The 18,411-nt window shown below is 41.1% G+C and overlaps 1 protein-coding gene across 2 annotated transcripts; it reads right to left on the bottom strand.

Moving 5' to 3' along the window:
* Positions 1-3,636: 3,636 nt before the first annotated feature.
* Positions 3,637-16,867, bottom strand: LOC119744264 (deoxyribonuclease-1-like). 2 transcript variants are annotated; one of them, XM_038220127.1, is made up of 11 exons: positions 16,617-16,867; positions 13,342-13,523; positions 12,156-12,381; positions 11,846-11,934; positions 11,072-11,155; positions 10,211-10,314; positions 9,406-9,527; positions 8,484-8,638; positions 6,126-6,222; positions 5,598-5,665; positions 3,637-5,138 (listed from the first exon to the last, which is right to left on the bottom strand). In XM_038220127.1, exons 3-11 carry the CDS (start codon positions 12,339-12,341, stop codon positions 5,021-5,023), a joined length of 1,023 nt encoding a protein of 340 aa, XP_038076055.1. In that variant the 5' UTR covers positions 12,342-12,381; positions 13,342-13,523; positions 16,617-16,867; the 3' UTR covers positions 3,637-5,020. The 2 variants fall into 2 exon arrangements, with proteins under 2 accessions (XP_038076055.1, XP_038076063.1); XM_038220135.1 differs by having other exon boundaries at positions 16,632-16,867.
* Positions 16,868-18,411: the final 1,544 nt, after the last annotated feature.

The following is an 18,411-nucleotide window of genomic DNA, read 5'->3' as shown; positions in this document are numbered from 1 at the left end:
GCATCGTATAGCGAGGTTTCCGAGGTTCCGAGTCGGTCTTCAGGTTGAATTTGTATTTCTGAGAAATCAGAAATGTACTCGAAGTACTCTATTTTGTGATGGAATTAATGGATATGTCGATCTTGTCTTCAGATTGTCTAATACGATAGGATTGACCATGATGCTTTTGCGAGAATAATTACTCTAAAGTCTCGGCTAACACCCAGCCCCCCCTCCAAAAACAAAAAACAAATTGTACAGATTAGGAATGAAAGTAAATCAGGCTTAAATTGTATGTCTTGATCAACCATGAAAGTCCCTCTTTTTTATAACTTAACTGGGACTATTTTTGGCATGCACCCAGCAGGACCGCCCCTAGCCAGTGATCAGTGACGATCCTCACATCTCACATGCAAAGTCTAGGCAACCGTCAAATAATAAAATAGAAGGTGACGCAACCATTGAAACTCGGCCGAGTGAATACTTAAGGCACAACGTAAAAATGGACATTAAATGCAGGTTATGATGAGCAACTTCAGGAAAGAATTATTCAAAAATGCATGTCATGAATTTATACCAAAATGTTTTTTTAACGATAAAAACATGATCGAGGGGGGTTTGAGCCCCCCCCCCCCAAGTTGTCCATTTTTTACCTTTTTTTTACCTTTGTTTTTAGTCCCACGATTTGACCTAATAGTGATGTATGTTTTAGCCTATTTTCGAGTAGTATAATATGGGTGTAAGTGGCGCCACCAACGTCAAAATAGTTCGCTCCCCCCCCCCCCCCCCCCCCCCCCCCCCAAAAAAACCCAATTTGTTTCTGCGGCCAACAATTTTGGGAAAAATTTTTGACAAAATTTTAACTTTTAAAAAAACTTGTGAGCCCCCTCCCAAAGCCAAATCCTGGGTGCGCAACTGGGCACGTACGTACTTTATCCTAAACGTAATGGAAATATATTGTCAAAGAGACTCAAGCAAGGTAAAATGTAAAGATGTATAACCAAGGGCGAATCTGGGAGGGGCCCCCCCCCCCCCCCCCCCCCCGAGGCAGGCGCTGCGTGACCACCATCATTTCCTCAAAACAAGATTGGTTGAAGTGGTCAGAAATTGCCTCAGATCGCCCCACAGAGCATCTAAAACTAGAAGCAAACACAATTTTTTGGCCCTTAAGCGGGCGCCTAACCCCACTCTGTTGGGCCCACTTTTTTGGGACCTTTGCCCCCCCCCAAAAAAAAAAATTGTGTTCTGGATCCGCCCTTGACTATAGCTGAGTTTTGCATCCAGTAAGACGGCCCTACAACGTCGATACACGCATCATGGTTACAGGGCAATTAACGTCACTGAAGCGTTCTATACCTTATAGTATGGTAAAGTGGACAACCCCCTATATGTGTTAAAAGGGAACCTCTTTGATATCCAGCCAGAATTTAGTTATACGTGTAGAAAAGGCCTTGGATATCATTTTCCCCCTAATTTTTTTTGTAATAATAAAATCTTTTTTGTCCCCACGCATGCATGGAAGTACGCGATGTGAAAACAAAATGTGATGGAACAAGCCTATAGGAACCAAAATCCGGAAGTGAGGGTCGTAAGTAAAATTCGTTTTTACCCATTTCCAACCGATTTTTTTTATCATTTCTTTTCTTGAGGAATGCCAAGATAAAATTCCAACACGACTGTTTCTTGGGTGTGGTTACGGTTAGATATATTCCTCAGTCAAATTACAGCACGAGGCACACATGGGCGTCGCGAGGGAAGGGAGCAATCGGGATAAAGGAAAGAAAGAAAAGGGGGGGGGGGAAGAAAAACGAAAGAAAAAGAGGTGCGAAGTCATATTGCCATATGTCCCCCTGTCCATACCCTCGGAAAAAAATGATAAATTGAGAGTATGGTGGAAAAGTACAGGGATTTGGGGGACTTTGCCCCCCCCCCCCCCCACACCTCTAACAAAATCCTGGCGACACCCGTACAAAGGAAGGGTAACCCCGTGTAAAATGCCATTGAGGGGGGGGGGTCCGGAAGCTCAAAGACAAAATGGCGTTTCAGGCTCTATCGTGTGCACGACACCTTATTGTATAGGCGATATTTAAAAAAAGGGCCCATTTAGGGCAAGAAAGATCAGTGCATTTCTTATTAGAAGTCAGACGTGGCAGCAAGTCATTTTTTGCAAGTCCAAGTCAAGTCACAAGTCATTGTTTGCAAGTCCAAGTCAAGTCACAAGTCATTAGGTCCAGTCACAAGTCAAGTCACAAGTCATTAGGTCCAGTCACAAGTCAAGTCACAAGTCATTTGGTCTAAAAACAAGTCAAGTCACAAGTATCTTTGTCCAAGAACACGTCAAGTTGCACATTATTTTGTCCAGCTGTAATAAGCTAAAAGAATTAACCTTGCGTGAACTTACGAGTTATTTTGAACATGCCTCCTTAATTCCCCTTTTTCAATGTGTTGCAATTACTATTCTTGTAGTTTATCACATATAATTATGTCGGATATTAGCCCTTTGTATACTTTAATAAATTTACTTTACATTGTAGAAATAAATGTTGAGATGACCGTGAAAAAAAGACTTCCTCACTCGATTACATGTAGTATACTAACACTTTATTGTTCAATTTTCATGTATACTAAACGCCTACCAATGGGTTAGGCTATCCGGTATTTTACATGCAATTGACAAAGGCCTGCTTTCTTTTCATGAAAGGTTCCTTTCAAAGTTTGTTCAACCAATACATTAAGTAAGAGACAATTGGTCATTGAAAACTGTAGTTTGTTGTGACAGTCTTATTGAACACTTTTTAAACTAGTGGGAACTATTCATTTCACTGGATTCAGTCACTGAGGTCTATTTTCTGGAATTAAAATGCTAATTAAATGTATAATAGCTTAATTCAAGTGTATTGGGTCGCTCGAGTAACGTCTGACTTGGGTTGGTAACAAGTCATTTTTTGCAATCCCAAGTCAAGTCACAAGTCATTGTTTGCAAGTCCAAGTCAAGTCACAAGTCAAAGCTGGTATTTACAAGTCAAGTCACAAGTCACAAAAATAGCAACTCGAGTCCGACTCGAGTCCAAGTCACATGACTCGAGTCAGCAACTCTGGTAGAAGTTGGTAACATAGCTAATTTTAACTAATTCTGGGGTGCTGAATCTGAAAATGATGGTTACCAAGCTGGATTTTTAGTGGAAATATGCCTAATTTGCATAAATCTTTAATACCTGTCGTGTAATACATTTTGTCCCATATTTGGGTATATTTTATGTTATTTTATTTTTTGAAAAGTTTATTTTGGTGTTTATACTTTCTCATAATAATTAATTGTCGTAAAACAGTGCTGTTTTTAAGTGTTAAAATCGAAAGTGGTTGGACTTCTCTCTCTTGTTAATATTATGTACTTTCCCCGGATTTTTTCCCAAGTTATCTAGCAACCGTGTGCAGATAACGTAGTGATTAAAGACCTACTTGGTTGTGTTTATGAAGATGAAAGATTGTATCTTATATGGACTACTCCGAAGTTTATGCAACGAAGGGTAAGAACTACAATTGAGGCTATCCGATTGGTGCTTAAATGTAATCAACTACATGTAACTTGAAAAGGGTCTTTTCTCATTCTCAGCAGCTTGGACGTTCCGCGACTCCCCTCGGAAAGCCTCAATCCGCCTGCAATGACATGGCATGGTGTATCTCAATGTTTAAGCCATTTGTAATGAGAAATTCCCTAACATCTCTACATGGATAGAGAGATGGATATCGTGGGTACAATGTTCAAAACTGTTAGAATCCGTAGACCAAAATATAATTGTAGACATTTTGAGATACGCATCCATGATTTGACCATGCATATTTCTGTGCAACATTTTGCCTTTGACTTCCTATCAGGGGCCTTCGCCCGCGAAGAGATGGCTTGGTATAATATATCTCGTATTATATAGGACTCTTATTCCCGAATATTTTTTACATGAATTGAGAGCTGGATAGTGTGGCTACAATGTCCGAAAAGTTTGAAGTCTGCAGACCAAATGTAACGGGAGAAGCTTTGGCATAGGCTATACGTATCCATATTTTGGTCGAATTTATTGTTGTGCAGCATTTTTCCCGTTGTCAGCAAGCTCGCCTGCGAAGACATGACTTGGTATATATAGTACTCTTGTCATTAAAAATATACACCTCCTTACATGTACCAATAAAATCCATTACTCTGTTGTTTGTGTGAGAAGCTGATGACGCTGAATGTCTTACGCAAAATTCGTTGGGGGAAACGCAACGCATTGTGGGAATTTGTCCCCGGAAAAGGCCGGAGAAAAGTGCTTCAAAGAAATGTCAGCACATGCCCATATATGCAAGATTCAAACTGGAAAATTAAATCCTCGGATAAGTCTGGATGTAAAACATAAAATGCATTGTTTTTATCGCTATGTCAATTTTTGTTATGACGTTGATGTGTTTGTTGATAATATGTGAAATGTTACAGTTTTGATGTTATACGTGCCCGTTTCAGTATTATTTTCTCATCATGTCCACCTTCCTATTTCCTTGATTAAGATTAAACAGTTATTCAGTTTTCCTATCAAAGCTTAATGTTGTCATTAGTTAATAATGAATGAATAGAATGAAGTATACTGTTTTTTTCTTTAGTTGTACCATGAATAGTATCATTGTATTTGATTGAAAGGCGTGTACAGTTATACAAAACACGGTTCTTGTTATCTAGTCTAGGTAGAATTTTAACATTGTTAATGCACATGTATGTATATAGAGTCTTTTTAGAATATTTAAATGTTTAACATTATGCATAAAAAAATAATGATCTTTTAAGAATATTTCAATGTCTAACATAATTATGTATAAATGGTCCTTTTAAAATGATTTCTGTTAAAATTGTAAATTGTAACCATCGCAATTCAGTCTTTGGACTGCGAGAATGGTAGGAACAATTTAAAAAAAAACTTCAATTCAATTCAATTAATTTACGAAAAGTCTGATCCATTGAATAGTACATGTGTCGATGAACCGTATACGACTGGACGACTTTGTTGATACACAATTAAGGGAAGATCAGTGGGCCCATTACGAGCAGACACATCCACACCACGGCACGGAAACTCCCCGAGCGACTGATGCTATCAGAGTACGCAGGCAACATCGGCTGTACCGCATCAGGACTGCGAGTATAAACAAAAATACCGCAACTAAATGATAACAGTTCATATTATAAATGTATTAAAGATGTCTGCTCTCATAAAAAGAAATTGGTGCGTTTCTTCGAGCCAAAGAATGGCTTCAGATATTTTCTGACTACATCAATTCACGCGAATGCGAATATGAAGTGAATTAGATATGTCACATGATTATTAGTAATAAAATGTGTATGCCGCGGGGATACAATTTGTGATTTTTTTTGCAAATATACTTGTCGTGAGATCACAATTTAATACTATTGAGTAATACGTCAATTCTAAGATTTTGGAATCGGATGCAGAATTAAGGCTCCAATTGTTAGTATTCAAAATAAATTTTTCAAATATCGGCATTTTTTTGATCGCATCGTAACTATGAGTAGGCCTACATCACAACTTATAGGTATTGCTAGAAACGTCGGAAACACAGACATAAACACGCACCTATACTCGAGATCCAGATTTCCCTTGATAAACATCTCAACCGGGTAGTGATCGCTGACTTCTGCAGCCTATTAAAATAATAAATGTTCACAGATGAGTATAAGCCTTTACTCTAATCTTCATGCAGAGTGGATAGACCACATAGCGTGGAATTCGCTCTACAATGAAATACTTTGAAATAGAATCACTTCAGACAAAACCCGAGTGAAAAAATCAATAGCTTGAATAAGTTTCACTATAATCTTCGGTCATTGGAAATAAGAGAGAGTAGCCTATGCTTAAGACATTAATATCAAAACTCCAATGGTGTCAAAACAGTTTGGCCTAGTGTGCGGCCAGGCTCCTGTGCAGAATCATAGTTAAGTATGCAAAAAGGTATATAAACTTCAACCCTTATTTACCATACACCAACTTCTACATCAAACTGTGCCGCATTACACAATCGAAATCTGTTACACTTATCAAAAATGCATCACCAAAATCAATGCCATTATTCTGGTGATCGGTATCTCACGAGCGAGTTCTTACCATGTTTATGTCCAGATGATATTCTCTATCAAAGTAAAACACACCAGCTCTATTTTGTTGGTAACTGTCAAATAAATCGTCACCGGCAAGGACAATTCTAAAAAGAGTATGAGACAGAGAGAAACGTGTTTTTACTGTTTATGGATTGGTCAACAGCAGGATGACGTAATTTAGTTATCTCCCCCGACAGTGCATTCTCGTTGGTCTGTGGAATTGCACAACAAGGGTATATGATAATGTGAGCAGATTAATACGCAAAACAAGACTGCGTCTTGACCTCGGGATTCTGACCATTCAGCGGGCGCCTTGTATATATTTGGTCTTCCGTAACCCGTTGTTGTTGTTTTATCAAAACATGGCCCCCAACACTGCAAAAACTGTAGTGTTAATTTAACACCATTCGGTATCTATATAGGACAACACCAGTAAAATTTAACACCAGATGGTCCTATATAAATACCAACAGTGTAAATTTAACACTGCAGTTTTGCAGTGAACTTGACCAATCAACAGCTTAGTCCACATTTCTGATCGAAGTGACCTCACAGTTTTTAGAGTCCCATTGGCTGGCGCGCGGGGTCGCATAAAATTTGAATGTTAGGCCAAAAAAATGTTCGGTCTCTGGTCAGACCAAAGTTCCGGAATTGACGCGGGGACGCGGCTTTTTTTTTTTTTGGCTTTTTTATTTTTCTTCAAGCTTGGATTGTACAGACAAGGTGGGGTACTATTTTGCTATTTGGTGTCCTCATGTACATTGGTGTCCTCCATAATTTGCCTTAGTGCTCTCGATCATTTGCCTTTGTGCAATTTCCCATTCCTTGGTGCTCTTTGGTAAAAAAAATTGAGGAGGTGCAGCAATAGAGGGCGCTGTTGGAGCTACCGCGGAACATTTTGGAAAAAAAATTGACGCGCAGGATTAAAATCGACGCGCGCGCTGACCAGAGACCGACTTATTATTTTTTTTTTTGGCCTTACCGTGGCTCATGCACACATGAATATCTGATCCTCAGGCAAGTTCTCGCCGTCTGGAGGTTACCAAAATTACGATTTTTTTTTTAGATATACTAAAATTGTATTCTTTACGTCACAAGCCATAAATTAACTATATAGAAGCAACGTTATACATTGTGCATAAAAAATGCAAGCAAAATATAACGGAATGCCAGACGTAGAAATGTGTATTCATTCATTCGTTAGACATAGGCATTTGCCCGTGGTCTCCTCCTCAAATTATACACAGTTGGGATCACTGGCGCCACTCCCACCACAGCCCGTCTTTCCAGTGCTGCTGCTTTCAGTTCGTTGGTGTCACACCCAGACCATTCACGGATGTTGTCCACCCAGCGCATCTTTGGCCGGCCCACGGAGCGACGACATCCCACTGGCATCCCATCCACAACAGCTGCCGCCATGCCGAACCACATGGCCCAACCATGCTGCCTTTCGTTCCATCACAGTGCTACTGCTGAAGCACCACCGGTCGCCGATCATCTCCATCAGTCTTTCATTTGTCACATGATCTTGCCACTTGATGTTGAGCAGGTGACGCCAAATGGTTCGGCCAAAACTGTCTAGGCGTTTGATGTCAGCTGCCTTCAACGACAGGGTGGTGGCACCATACAGTACCCTTGATATGACTAGGGCCTGAGCAAGCTGTACCTTTACCTCAAGGCTGACGCGGGGGGGGGGGGGGAGCGCAGATACTTGCACTGCCGAAGAGTGGATCTGCCCAAATGTGTATTCAATATAGATAATGTAGGTATGATTTGAAAGATACGCCTTTCCACTTTAAACTGAGACAGCAAACGTCCAAATCTGATAATTTTTGACAGAGTTATGGGTAATTCTCCAAGAGAGGTCAAAGTGGCCAAGGTTTAAATTTTAGACATGTGACAAAGGTATAGCTAATTGCCTCTGGGTGGATATTTGCTATATACCCTACAAAAATGTGTTTTGCGAGTAAAACAATTCTAAACACTTTCTCGCTATCACCTCACGCTACAAATGTATAGCGTGTAAACATGTTTACAAACAGATAGCAAAAAGTGTTTAGAATTTATTGTGTTTACTCGCTAAACACATTTTTTGTAGGCCAGGCATTATTATCCACGCAGAGGCTATTCTCCAATGCCTACAATTGAAAACTTGGTCCCATGGTAAATTTGACCTCTCTTGGAAAATTACTCATAACTTTGTCAAAAGTTATCAGATTTGGACGTTTGTTGTCTCATTTAAAGTGGATCAAGGCGTATCTTTCAAACCATATATTTATGTTGGTTACACATTCTAGGTCTAGCATTCCGTTGGTGCACACTGTAATGCAAACCTGGAATACCATAACAATATTTACACTCATACCGATCATAACTACAATCTGAAGCGGCAACAGTTGTATCTGCGTCATCGGGAATAATCCAACGGAATCGCATGTCCGATCGCAAGAGGGAGTTCTTCAGGGCGGTCTTAGAGACGTATCGACAGTCGGCATTAAAATCACCAGCAATGATGGCATTCTGCATAACAGTGATTACCAAAACAGAAGAACTTTATTTCGGACCTTTTGTTGTTAAATTAACAATCGTTAAAGTACAGATCTGCGGGTAACACCATGTGGAACGTAATCTCTTCTTGGAAGAAGTGTGGTTCTGAAAAGAACCGGTTGGTAGAGTGGAGAACTTGACGTTTCGGGCAGTGTGCTCGCGTCCTCAGGAGGATGGGTGTTACATAATCAAATGACATTTATCGAGAAATAATAAAAGCCTGGTAAAGCTAGCTGAGCGCGAAAAAAGCTATTTAATTGATTTATAATGATTAAAATTCTGTAGAATGGGCTGTGTAGTGATAACGTTATGATGGAGGTGAAAATACACTTCTGCCGTTCGCATGGAGACTTGACTACATGTACACACAAAATGTATCATCATGGAGTACACGAAACAAGCGGCGCCAGACTAATACACACGCGGTGTATAGATCACCTATAAAGCTGCGGCCAGACAAGTGTAATCACAAGTGACAGACGTTCAGTGAGATATGTAACCAGTCACATTCTAAGTGACAGTCATTTTAGTCAGGTATGGTACAAAAAGGACCGTCAAAACTATTTTGAGAAAAAGCAATGGCTATACGACTGACGAGTATGAATCAGATTTTCAAAAGAAATCATTAAAAAAATCACGTTGTCGACTTTTTTCGGATGAAAATGGTTTCAAGCAAATTGGTCATAGTGTGACGAATGATTAACAAGTCCTGAATAATGGCTGTTGTGTTCCAAACATACCGTATTGCCTGCAGACTTGTTCACGTAGTCATCATAGACATGGACAAGGTGGTCGAGTTCCGCCACCGCTTCCTTGATATCCGGTTTGATATGTACACCGATCATTGCGAAGCGTTCCATGGCTGTAATCGTAAAGAGTGTCCATTATTTGTATTTTATCATTGAATCCTCATCTCCGTCCCTGGGGACGGCAAACTTGTAACAATATACGGGCTTCATACACAGAATATCCTGATCCAAATTGGAATATGGTAACCAATAAAAAACAAACAAACAGACAAACACCCCAAAACACCAAACAAACAAAAAAGCCAAAAATCGAACTTTATATGGGCCTATATAATACAGCGCCACTTTGAGCCGACACTGTGCAGTGCGTCTTTTGCCAAGACGCTACCAGTTCCAGACTGGACCAGATTTGCAACGATGGTAGAGGTCGCTATCGAAAGATCTTGAGAAATTCGGCAGCGGCCAGGAAATTCCTCACGCACATGTTAAGCATGAATACAGCGCACGTGAGTCGTGAGGTATGCTCTGAATTTCCCGTGCAGGCTTTACCGCGCATGTCAATGAACGGTATGAGAAATATCAAATTCAAATAATAGTCTAGGACCAACTAGCCTACAGTTTCGCACATTCAGATAGAAATCGGTGACCTGTTCAGGAATGTGTTTATCCTCGCAACTTTTGCAAACATTACAACAGTTTTTCTTTTCTGGTAAAACAAACAGGGAAACTTTATTGCTTTGCTTGCTTTCAGCGTGATTTGGGGGACCGCGACCCTGATTATTGTTCTTGATCTTACCAGTTGTCGGCGACTCAAAATAAGCAACAAACGGTTCCCGCTCGAATTTATCTTCACTGTCGTCATCGTAGACGTATTTCCGAAGCAAAGTTAGCCGACTCGGCCTGAAAGATGAACATAATTATGTGGAGATTATTCAAGCCTGCGCAATAGTACCTCCCTAAGGGTGCTGGCCATATAATGTCTTAACCGGATCATGATGGACCCGGGGTTGACCTTTTTGGTGCTCTCACTGGACGAACTGTTACCTGGTCAACCGGGTTGACACTTCTGATGTATATTAATATGCGCACAGAATCGTTCAGTAGAGGGTGAGTAAAATAAATAACGAAAACCAATTGTCGGAACGATTTTGTTAGTGAAGTTCTGTTACGCAGCACTTTCAAAATCTAGACTATGATGAAGCCGAATACGGTAAGCTTTCTTTTAGTACAAGAATCATTCGAATCACTCATGTACTTTTCAAGTCACGGAATTGTAAGAAATTTGAAACATTTCACATACAAAGATCATATTGTTGAGTTGTTTTCGTTGGTTTTTTTTTTGGGGGGGGGTGATCCGTGGACAGAACTTCAAAACGGTGTTAATTGTGTTTAACATTTGAAAAGTACATGAATGATTTGAACGATTCTTGTACTAAAAGAAAGCTTATGAATTGTGCTTTCATCTATTTTGAAAGTGCTACATGCAGAATTTCACTGAAAAAAATGGTCCTGGCATTTGGGTTTCGCTGTAAAAGGATGACCAACAATTAACAGGCTTCACAAAGTAACACTAAAACACTGGCAGACATGATTACGATGCCAACAAATGGAATGGTCATAATATCAAAAGGCAAATAAAAAAATCTTAGAATCTTACTTGTAAAAGTATGCATACTGCTCTTTGTTCCGTGTACGTCCGAGTCTACTGCTCAAGGCCATCTCATATTTGTCCTCGACCTCCCTGATGAGAAGTTGGGGAAATATAAGTTTAATGTTTTCAGGTTTCCACAACTTTGGGCCAAAAAATCTCTGGTTTCTGGTATGCGCGCGCGTCGCCGTAGCAATGCGCGTCGGCAAAATGAAAAAGGGTTGTTTTTTTTTTCAATGAAAGATGATGCCTCAAAACTGCCAAACTCACTGGTTTGACTGGAATCCTGCTGCTGCACAATTTTAACGTGTTTTTAGATGGGGTTACGATCGAGAATATGCTTCATGTGGCCTCTCTGGACTCCCATATATTTGCACTAAGTTTAGTCGGGCACCATTTGCAGTCATCAGCCGACATTTGCAGAAAAAAAACCTGTAAAAAAAAAGCCGCGTCGCCGCACCACTTTTTGGGCAAGCTCCATACCAGAAACCTGAGACTTTTTTGGCCTTATACCCCTAAGTTCACTCTTTTAATTACGCAGTCATACACTGAGGAAACTTCTTCAACAGAACACTGGCTAAAAGTCGTCATAATCTTATGAGCAATGATAAATATTCTTCACTTTTTTTAATACAGTACACTGTTCTGAACTATTTCGACTTTTACATGTACAATAACCTTTTGTAAAAGGCACCAAAATCTTGAAATACTAAAAACGGCACTTTTCTCCATTACACTGTAACATTAATGTGTATATAGCAAAGAGCATTTTTTTACACTTACGAGTTCAGAGTGTCAAGCAGTGTGCGAATTGCCGTACAAAACCTATCACGGATTTCTTGAATCAACACAAGGTCATATCGCTTCAAAATCTGCGAAAAAAATACGTAAAATGACATGTATCCATTTTAACAGGTCATCCAGCATATAGCGATTAATGCATTTCACCAAAATATCTATGGTAATAAATATCCTTTACTATACATTGTATATTTAAATGGAAAGAAATTAAATTAATGCTGTAAACATATTAAAGAATTAACACACAATTAATAAGTTCTAGGCGTCACGAAGTGTGCGACACTTTACTAACCTTAACTAACGTCTGCAATACGTGAACTTTACCAACTTTACTGATTCCGAATACTCGGATGTTGAAGGCACCAATTAACAGCGAGCCATCGTATGAAGAACCAGGGGCATCCGTCCCTTGGGACGTAGAGGCCGTTGTCAAGGCTGTCAATACCAGAAGACAACATATTGCTGCGAGTTTCATCATTGTCGATTTAGACCGTGCTGCTTTGTAGGCTTAAATGTATCTTTATGTAGAAAGGGTAGAATGTAGAAAGGGTAAAACGAATTTCATTAACTAATAATAACAATAATCGGGATAAACAGGACAGATGTGAAATGTTGAAATGCCGACTCAATTCAAACCATCAGAACAAACAGGTATCCGTCCAGGCGGCGGAAAAACTAGGTAACTGGTGCGCTTACATGGACGACTTTTCATCATTATAGCTGTAGTGAATCATTTTTAATGGCAATCTTGTAATGACTTGAACCCGGAAGCAGCACCCTACAGATCAAATTCCATTGAAATACAAACAAACCGGGTCACATGAACATGTACGTCTTTGTTGTTGCGCATGACAGCTAGGCGTAGGCCCATAGACCACGGTAATTACCTGTGGCGTCAAACCAACGAGCAATTACCGACATGCAACCCAAACATATTAAATATTTTTTTTACGTTATTTTGTCCACACTAAACAGTTTCTCAAATTAAATTCTCAACACCACATGTACATCAATCACATTTCAAGTGATACACATTCGGCGCAGTGGAGACTGAGTTCGCTGAAAGGTATTGGTATATCACGTGACCACATCATCCAATTTGTAAACAAACTGTAACTTTGTCTATAGCCTACGCATTATTTTGAGGGTTTGTTTTGATCGTCCAACGCCAGCCATCAACGATCAATATGTACCGGATGATTTATGACTCAAAACGAGACCAAAAAATATCGCCGGATGACCCACAACAGAGCTCTGCGCTAGTGATCGTACAAACATTATAGACTTATTTAGTCGAAATTGCGTTCTGAAGGGTCATGGTGATTTTCCAATGGAAACAAAAAAAGGCTTTGGGAAAGCAAATGGGGAAAATATCCGTTCCTTTTTCTCTTCTCACTTCAGCTTTTGGCCTTAATACAAGTGAATTAAGTTAGCCAAAAGATTAAAAGCGATAGGCCTATAGTACTGTATATACATACCTTGCGCGTCTCCGGCACTACCGGCCCGGTGAACGGCCCTAGTGAACACAAATCGCGGACCACCTATAGTGTCTGATGAGCTGAGGGCTGCGCCACTGCATGTAGTCGATAAACCGAAGTTCAAGTTCGAAGTACGTGGTGTGGGCCTATTATTATGTCACTCCATAGAAACCGCTGCAATGCTAATGTGATAGGGAAATACATGAACCCCAAAGACTCAAGGAGAATGGAATAGAACCTAACAAACACCGCGCGATTTCACAGTTTGATCACGATTGGCAATGGACAAATGTTACTAGTATGACGCCCGATTGGTCCACGATTGGCCACACGTGAATGCATTTACTTTTAGGCCTATAAAGAAAGACCAGCTTCAGGTGTGTTCAAAATGGTTATACATTGTACATGACTGACAAGCAAAGAAAGGAAAGGAAACCGAAAACGGAAAAACGATATTTCCCCATAGCGATTGCTATCACGCGGTATACCAATGTTGCCTATAATACCAACCGGACAAGCATAGCCCGTGATTATGTTGTCTGATCAGATACTGGACTTCCTCCATACGGATGCAACCCTGCAAATAATTTTCCATAGACACTAGTGCTAAATGCCCATAATTCAAAATTCTTTTAAAAATATACTCAGAACTCTCACAGGTATTCAAGCTGCACAGAATAATGGATGATCAACATATCATCTTTCGTTTTCTTTTCATTTTTGGTGGGTTGACCATTGACTTTCTAGACATTCTCACCCAAAGAAGACGACCCTTATTTCCCCCAAAGTGGAAAAGTAGCCATCTTGAAAAACGATTCCTCCACAACATGGCAATATAGCGCCACTTTCGAGCCCAATAGCATCCAAAACGCTCAGAATTGGAAGCCCCAAGTCCGGGCCAGAGGTTCATTACCATATATCTCTTCAATTCCCCCAATTTTACGGCGCTCAAAACTCTCTAATATAGAATATTTTGAGGGTATAACTTTTATTCACGAACTCGGCGGATGGATTTTGGCCTATTTACTGGTGTGCATGCACCCATACGCGAGCCACGGCTTACCCTGTTAATATCGTGCGCCATTTCGAGTAAACTTCCCCAAAAATTTCCCCTGAAAATTACTGGCATGTCAGTGAGGCATTGGTTCTTACAATGTTGGTAACTTCCTTTAAACATTCCCGGCCCAATGCGCCAAAGCGGGCTACAAAACGTGTTTTAAACAAATTGATGAATAGAAAGAGCATTTAAAAAATGTCAAAATCCCCGAAAAATCGAGCTGATCATCCGTCCGGCCACACAGGGTTCGCATTCTGCGGACGTGTTCCATAAACACAACGTGTGCGCTGCATTGAATAGTATACAGAGTGGAATTGGAGGAATATTATCGCAAGGTAAAATCTGGACTTTTCTATTTCACGAGACGAAGCCAAGCAGTATAATGCCCCTTTAAGGCGGTGGATAAAATGCTGGCCAACTCGCCCCGCCCTGTGTATTATCGAAACCGGTGTAGCATGAATTTAGGTTTTATGAAATATTACGCATGCTTATGCATAGATAATTAGGAGACGGACCGGTCACGTGAGAGGGTTTAACCAATAAAAGGAAAAAAAGAGTCCTATTTTCATACGAGTCTGATTTTCATATGACACCGGCTCAGTAATTAAGTTTTTTTCAAGCACACGCACGCCACAAAGAAACTTGACATTATTGTTTTCACTGAGCTGAGCATGCAACCCCCACCCCCCCCCCCCCCCCCCGACTGAGCAATGTTAATATTATTTACATATTGGAAAAAAAACACGTTTCCCAGGTCACTGAATACCACAGTTGCAGTTATTCATTACTTCATTATTTTCTGTGTGTTAATTGACTACAACGTATACCCATCAACCACCATTCCACCTGAAAATAAGCTTAAAACCACCGGTCCCCCGGAATTCTGGTTCCACCACTGCTCTTTTCACCCACTACGGAGACTGAGAGTAAACCACTCATTCCATTGTGAATATAAAGTGACATCCATCTTTACCAAAAGTTTTCTTTTATTTTCGGTCTATACCGACTGCATGCAGTGCGCGATGGTGCATTATTATAATTGTCGTCAGATTTGAGCTCGTAATGAAAATAATACTAAACCATTCATTTTGAGGCTACCTACAGGCGTATTTCCAATAGCCACCACAAAGAATACAATAATATATGACGCGTATGTCTACATAATTATACATGTCAATGACATGTTTGACCCGTGCTATTTTCGAATTTCGAAATGATATCTGGTTAATGGTCAAGCTTTCTAGAAATACAAGAGTTCACACCCCACCCTTTAAGAAGACTGTCTTCAAACTAGTGAGTCTGACGTAATAAATGATATTGATAGGAACGATGGTATATAGCAGGGGCGTCAATCGCTTCTCAAAAGTGGGGGGGGGGCATACCTTGATCAGAAATAATGCAAGCGCGAAGTGCGAAGCCCTTACAGCGTGGGGTTCGGGGCCCGCTTCAGGGCTAGGGATAGATGCTCATGTGGTGTGATCTGAAGCAATTTCTGATCTCTTTAACCAATATTTTCTAAGCAAAAGATAATAATTTCAAAATCATTTTCGAGGTTGCCTCATTGAATAAGCTATTATATTCTAAGCTAAAGGCGTGGGGTTCGGGGCCTGAGGGCCCCGAAAAATGTTGGATTCTAAATGCTCTGTGGTGCGATGTGAGGCAATTTCTGAGGCAAAAGATACATTGTAGTACATAATAGGGCCCTGTAAATGAGGCACGAGTTCAAAAGTCTGGGGGGGGGGGGACATTTGATATTGTGTCCCCCACCTTCAAAAAGTGTGGGGGGGGGGGACATGTCCCCCTTCTCCCCCCCCCCCCCCCCCCCCCCAGGATTGACGCCCATGGTATATAGGCTACATTGCAAGGAGGGGACCATGAACTTGAGTCCTTGGTCACAAACAGGAAATGTAGGCCTACATTTCCCCCTAAAATTTTGCATCTCCACATGATCCATCGACCCAGCAAACTATTATTGCCAAACCTATACAACATCCAACCACTCGCATCCCACCAGAAAAAAATCTTATTGCGCCGATGCATCTAAGAATAAGCTTCCCCAAGAAATAGAGCGAAATTAGCAAAAAAAATCTAGAATGAAAGGGGTAAATATTTATTTTTTACCAGTCGGGAAAAAATGTAAGCCGGTGACCTATTTTTTCCCACGACCCCACTTTAATACGAAACATATATAAACACGCCCGGTAAGGAGGCTACGTACCCATATAAAATATACCTGGTACCCTGCCATCCGAATAGACACACACACTTTGGATGGAACGCCCGTTGCAGGTCACCACCGAAGACTTGGTATATTATGCGGAAGTACCAAAGCGTGACTTGAGGTCAGACATTTTGCTGTCAAAATGTCCAGATTAGCAGAGCTTTTTGACAGTGAAATTCCTGGAGGACGAAAAGAATTGCAGGACAGTCATGCGGGAGCAACTATAGAATGCAGGGCCACGCCGAAGCAAGGTTTTTTATTTTGCCTGGAGGCGTGGATGGAATAGGAGTAATACTGCAAACCTGCAAAAAGTGCTAAGTACAGCGAAGGAATGCACTTGTCTTCTAAGCTTCTCATGAAGGATCGGAAGGGAGGGCGTGCTTGTAAATGTGTTGGGGGCACTGTCTGGAGTGGCGGAGACGCGGGGCACTGGAGTGGCCGCAGTGCTAGTGGCGGAGGCGCGGAGTCGCGGAGACGCAGAGACTCGCGCCGATAGAGGGCGCAATTCTCGGCGGAATTTTTTTGAGAACGAAGCATCCATACCCGTTTTAAATGGGCGCGCAAATTAGGAAGGGAGGAGGGCGACGGGGCACTGTCTGGAGTGGCGGAGGCGCGGAGTCTTGGAGTCGCAGAATCGCTTTAAATGGGCGCGCAAATTAGGAAGGGAGGAGGGCGACGGGGCACTGTCTGGAGTGGCGGAGGCGCGGAGTCTTGGAGTCGCAGAATCGCTTTAAATGGGCACGCAAATTAGGAAGGGAGGAGGGCGACGGGGCACTGTCTGGAGTGGCGGAGGCGCGGAGTCGCGGAGTTGCAGAGACGCGCACCGATAGAGGGCGCAATTCTCTGCGGCTCCACTGTTGCACCGAATCTTGTTATCCGCCGGATTTCGAAATCCGAGCACCGAAACTTGGAATTCCAAGTTTCGGTATCGGATCTTGAGATTCGGTGTTACGACGCCATGATACGTATCAAATGGATGCTTTTAACGGCAAAGTGGGGGCGGTATAATCATGTTAGTGGCGCGCGACAGGCGTGGCAGGCCAGGGCGCGGGGAGCCTGGAATGCGTGGCAGGGGAATAAGTGCCATCTGTTTCTTGTCATGTTATTGGCCTTGAACGCGCGCTATGATCATGAATGGAGTAGTCTTAGGTTGTGTTTCGGCATGTGGTTAGTTATGGAATTGTTTCGGATGCGGATCAGGGTGACCGTAAGGTCATTATTATTATCATTACTATTTTTATTATTATTCGACTCAAAACGATATTATAAGATTACACATAACATGAAGGGAAAACACAAGAGCATAAACATAAAGCATAAATCGAATGGAAAAAAATATGACCAGAAAACAAACAACTTAATTATACAAACAAGATAAAACAAATAATAAGTACATGTGAAGGCCGACCAATCTGCATTTCATTCTTATTTGTTTATTTCGGATCTTCAGGGTATAGCCCGTGATGTGGTCCCTGGGCGTATACAACTAGACTACAAAGAATATAAAAAATAAAACAACTATTTCCCTCGGCTTCGAGTCGGGGGAAAAAAAGAATTTGAATGGATCACCTCGGAGGCTAAACCACTCGAAGCATTCATCCTTTGTATAATATTTCATAGTTGTTAATACCTAAACAAAACACTAAAATATGCAAATGATAAAGACAGTGTAACATGCAAACAACAACAATGGATTCTTAATTGTATCCTTTCATTATTTTTTTTCATAATGTTGGCATTTGAAACGGTTATGACCTGCGGCAAAACAGGGACAATGTGTTCTTGTATGCTT

Source organism: Patiria miniata, unplaced genomic scaffold (genome assembly GCF_015706575.1).
Source record: "Patiria miniata isolate m_02_andy unplaced genomic scaffold, ASM1570657v1 HiC_scaffold_12, whole genome shotgun sequence".
Classification (NCBI taxonomy): domain Eukaryota; kingdom Metazoa; phylum Echinodermata; class Asteroidea; order Valvatida; family Asterinidae; genus Patiria; species Patiria miniata.
Note: the sequence above shows the minus strand (reverse complement) of the source record. Positions and strands in the feature narration are given on the sequence as shown.

Coding starts and splice junctions, on each gene's coding strand:
- LOC119744264 (XM_038220127.1), bottom strand. CDS start 12,341: ATGATGAAACTCGCAGCAATATGTTGTCTTCTGGTATTGACAGCCTTG. Junction 11,156..11,845: donor CTGCTTGACACTCTGAACTC/GTAAGTGTAAAA, acceptor ACTTCTCATCAG/GGAGGTCGAGGACAAATATG. Junction 6,223..8,483: donor TCAGATTGTAGTTATGATCG/GTATGAGTGTAA, acceptor TACTCTTTTTAG/AATTGTCCTTGCCGGTGACG.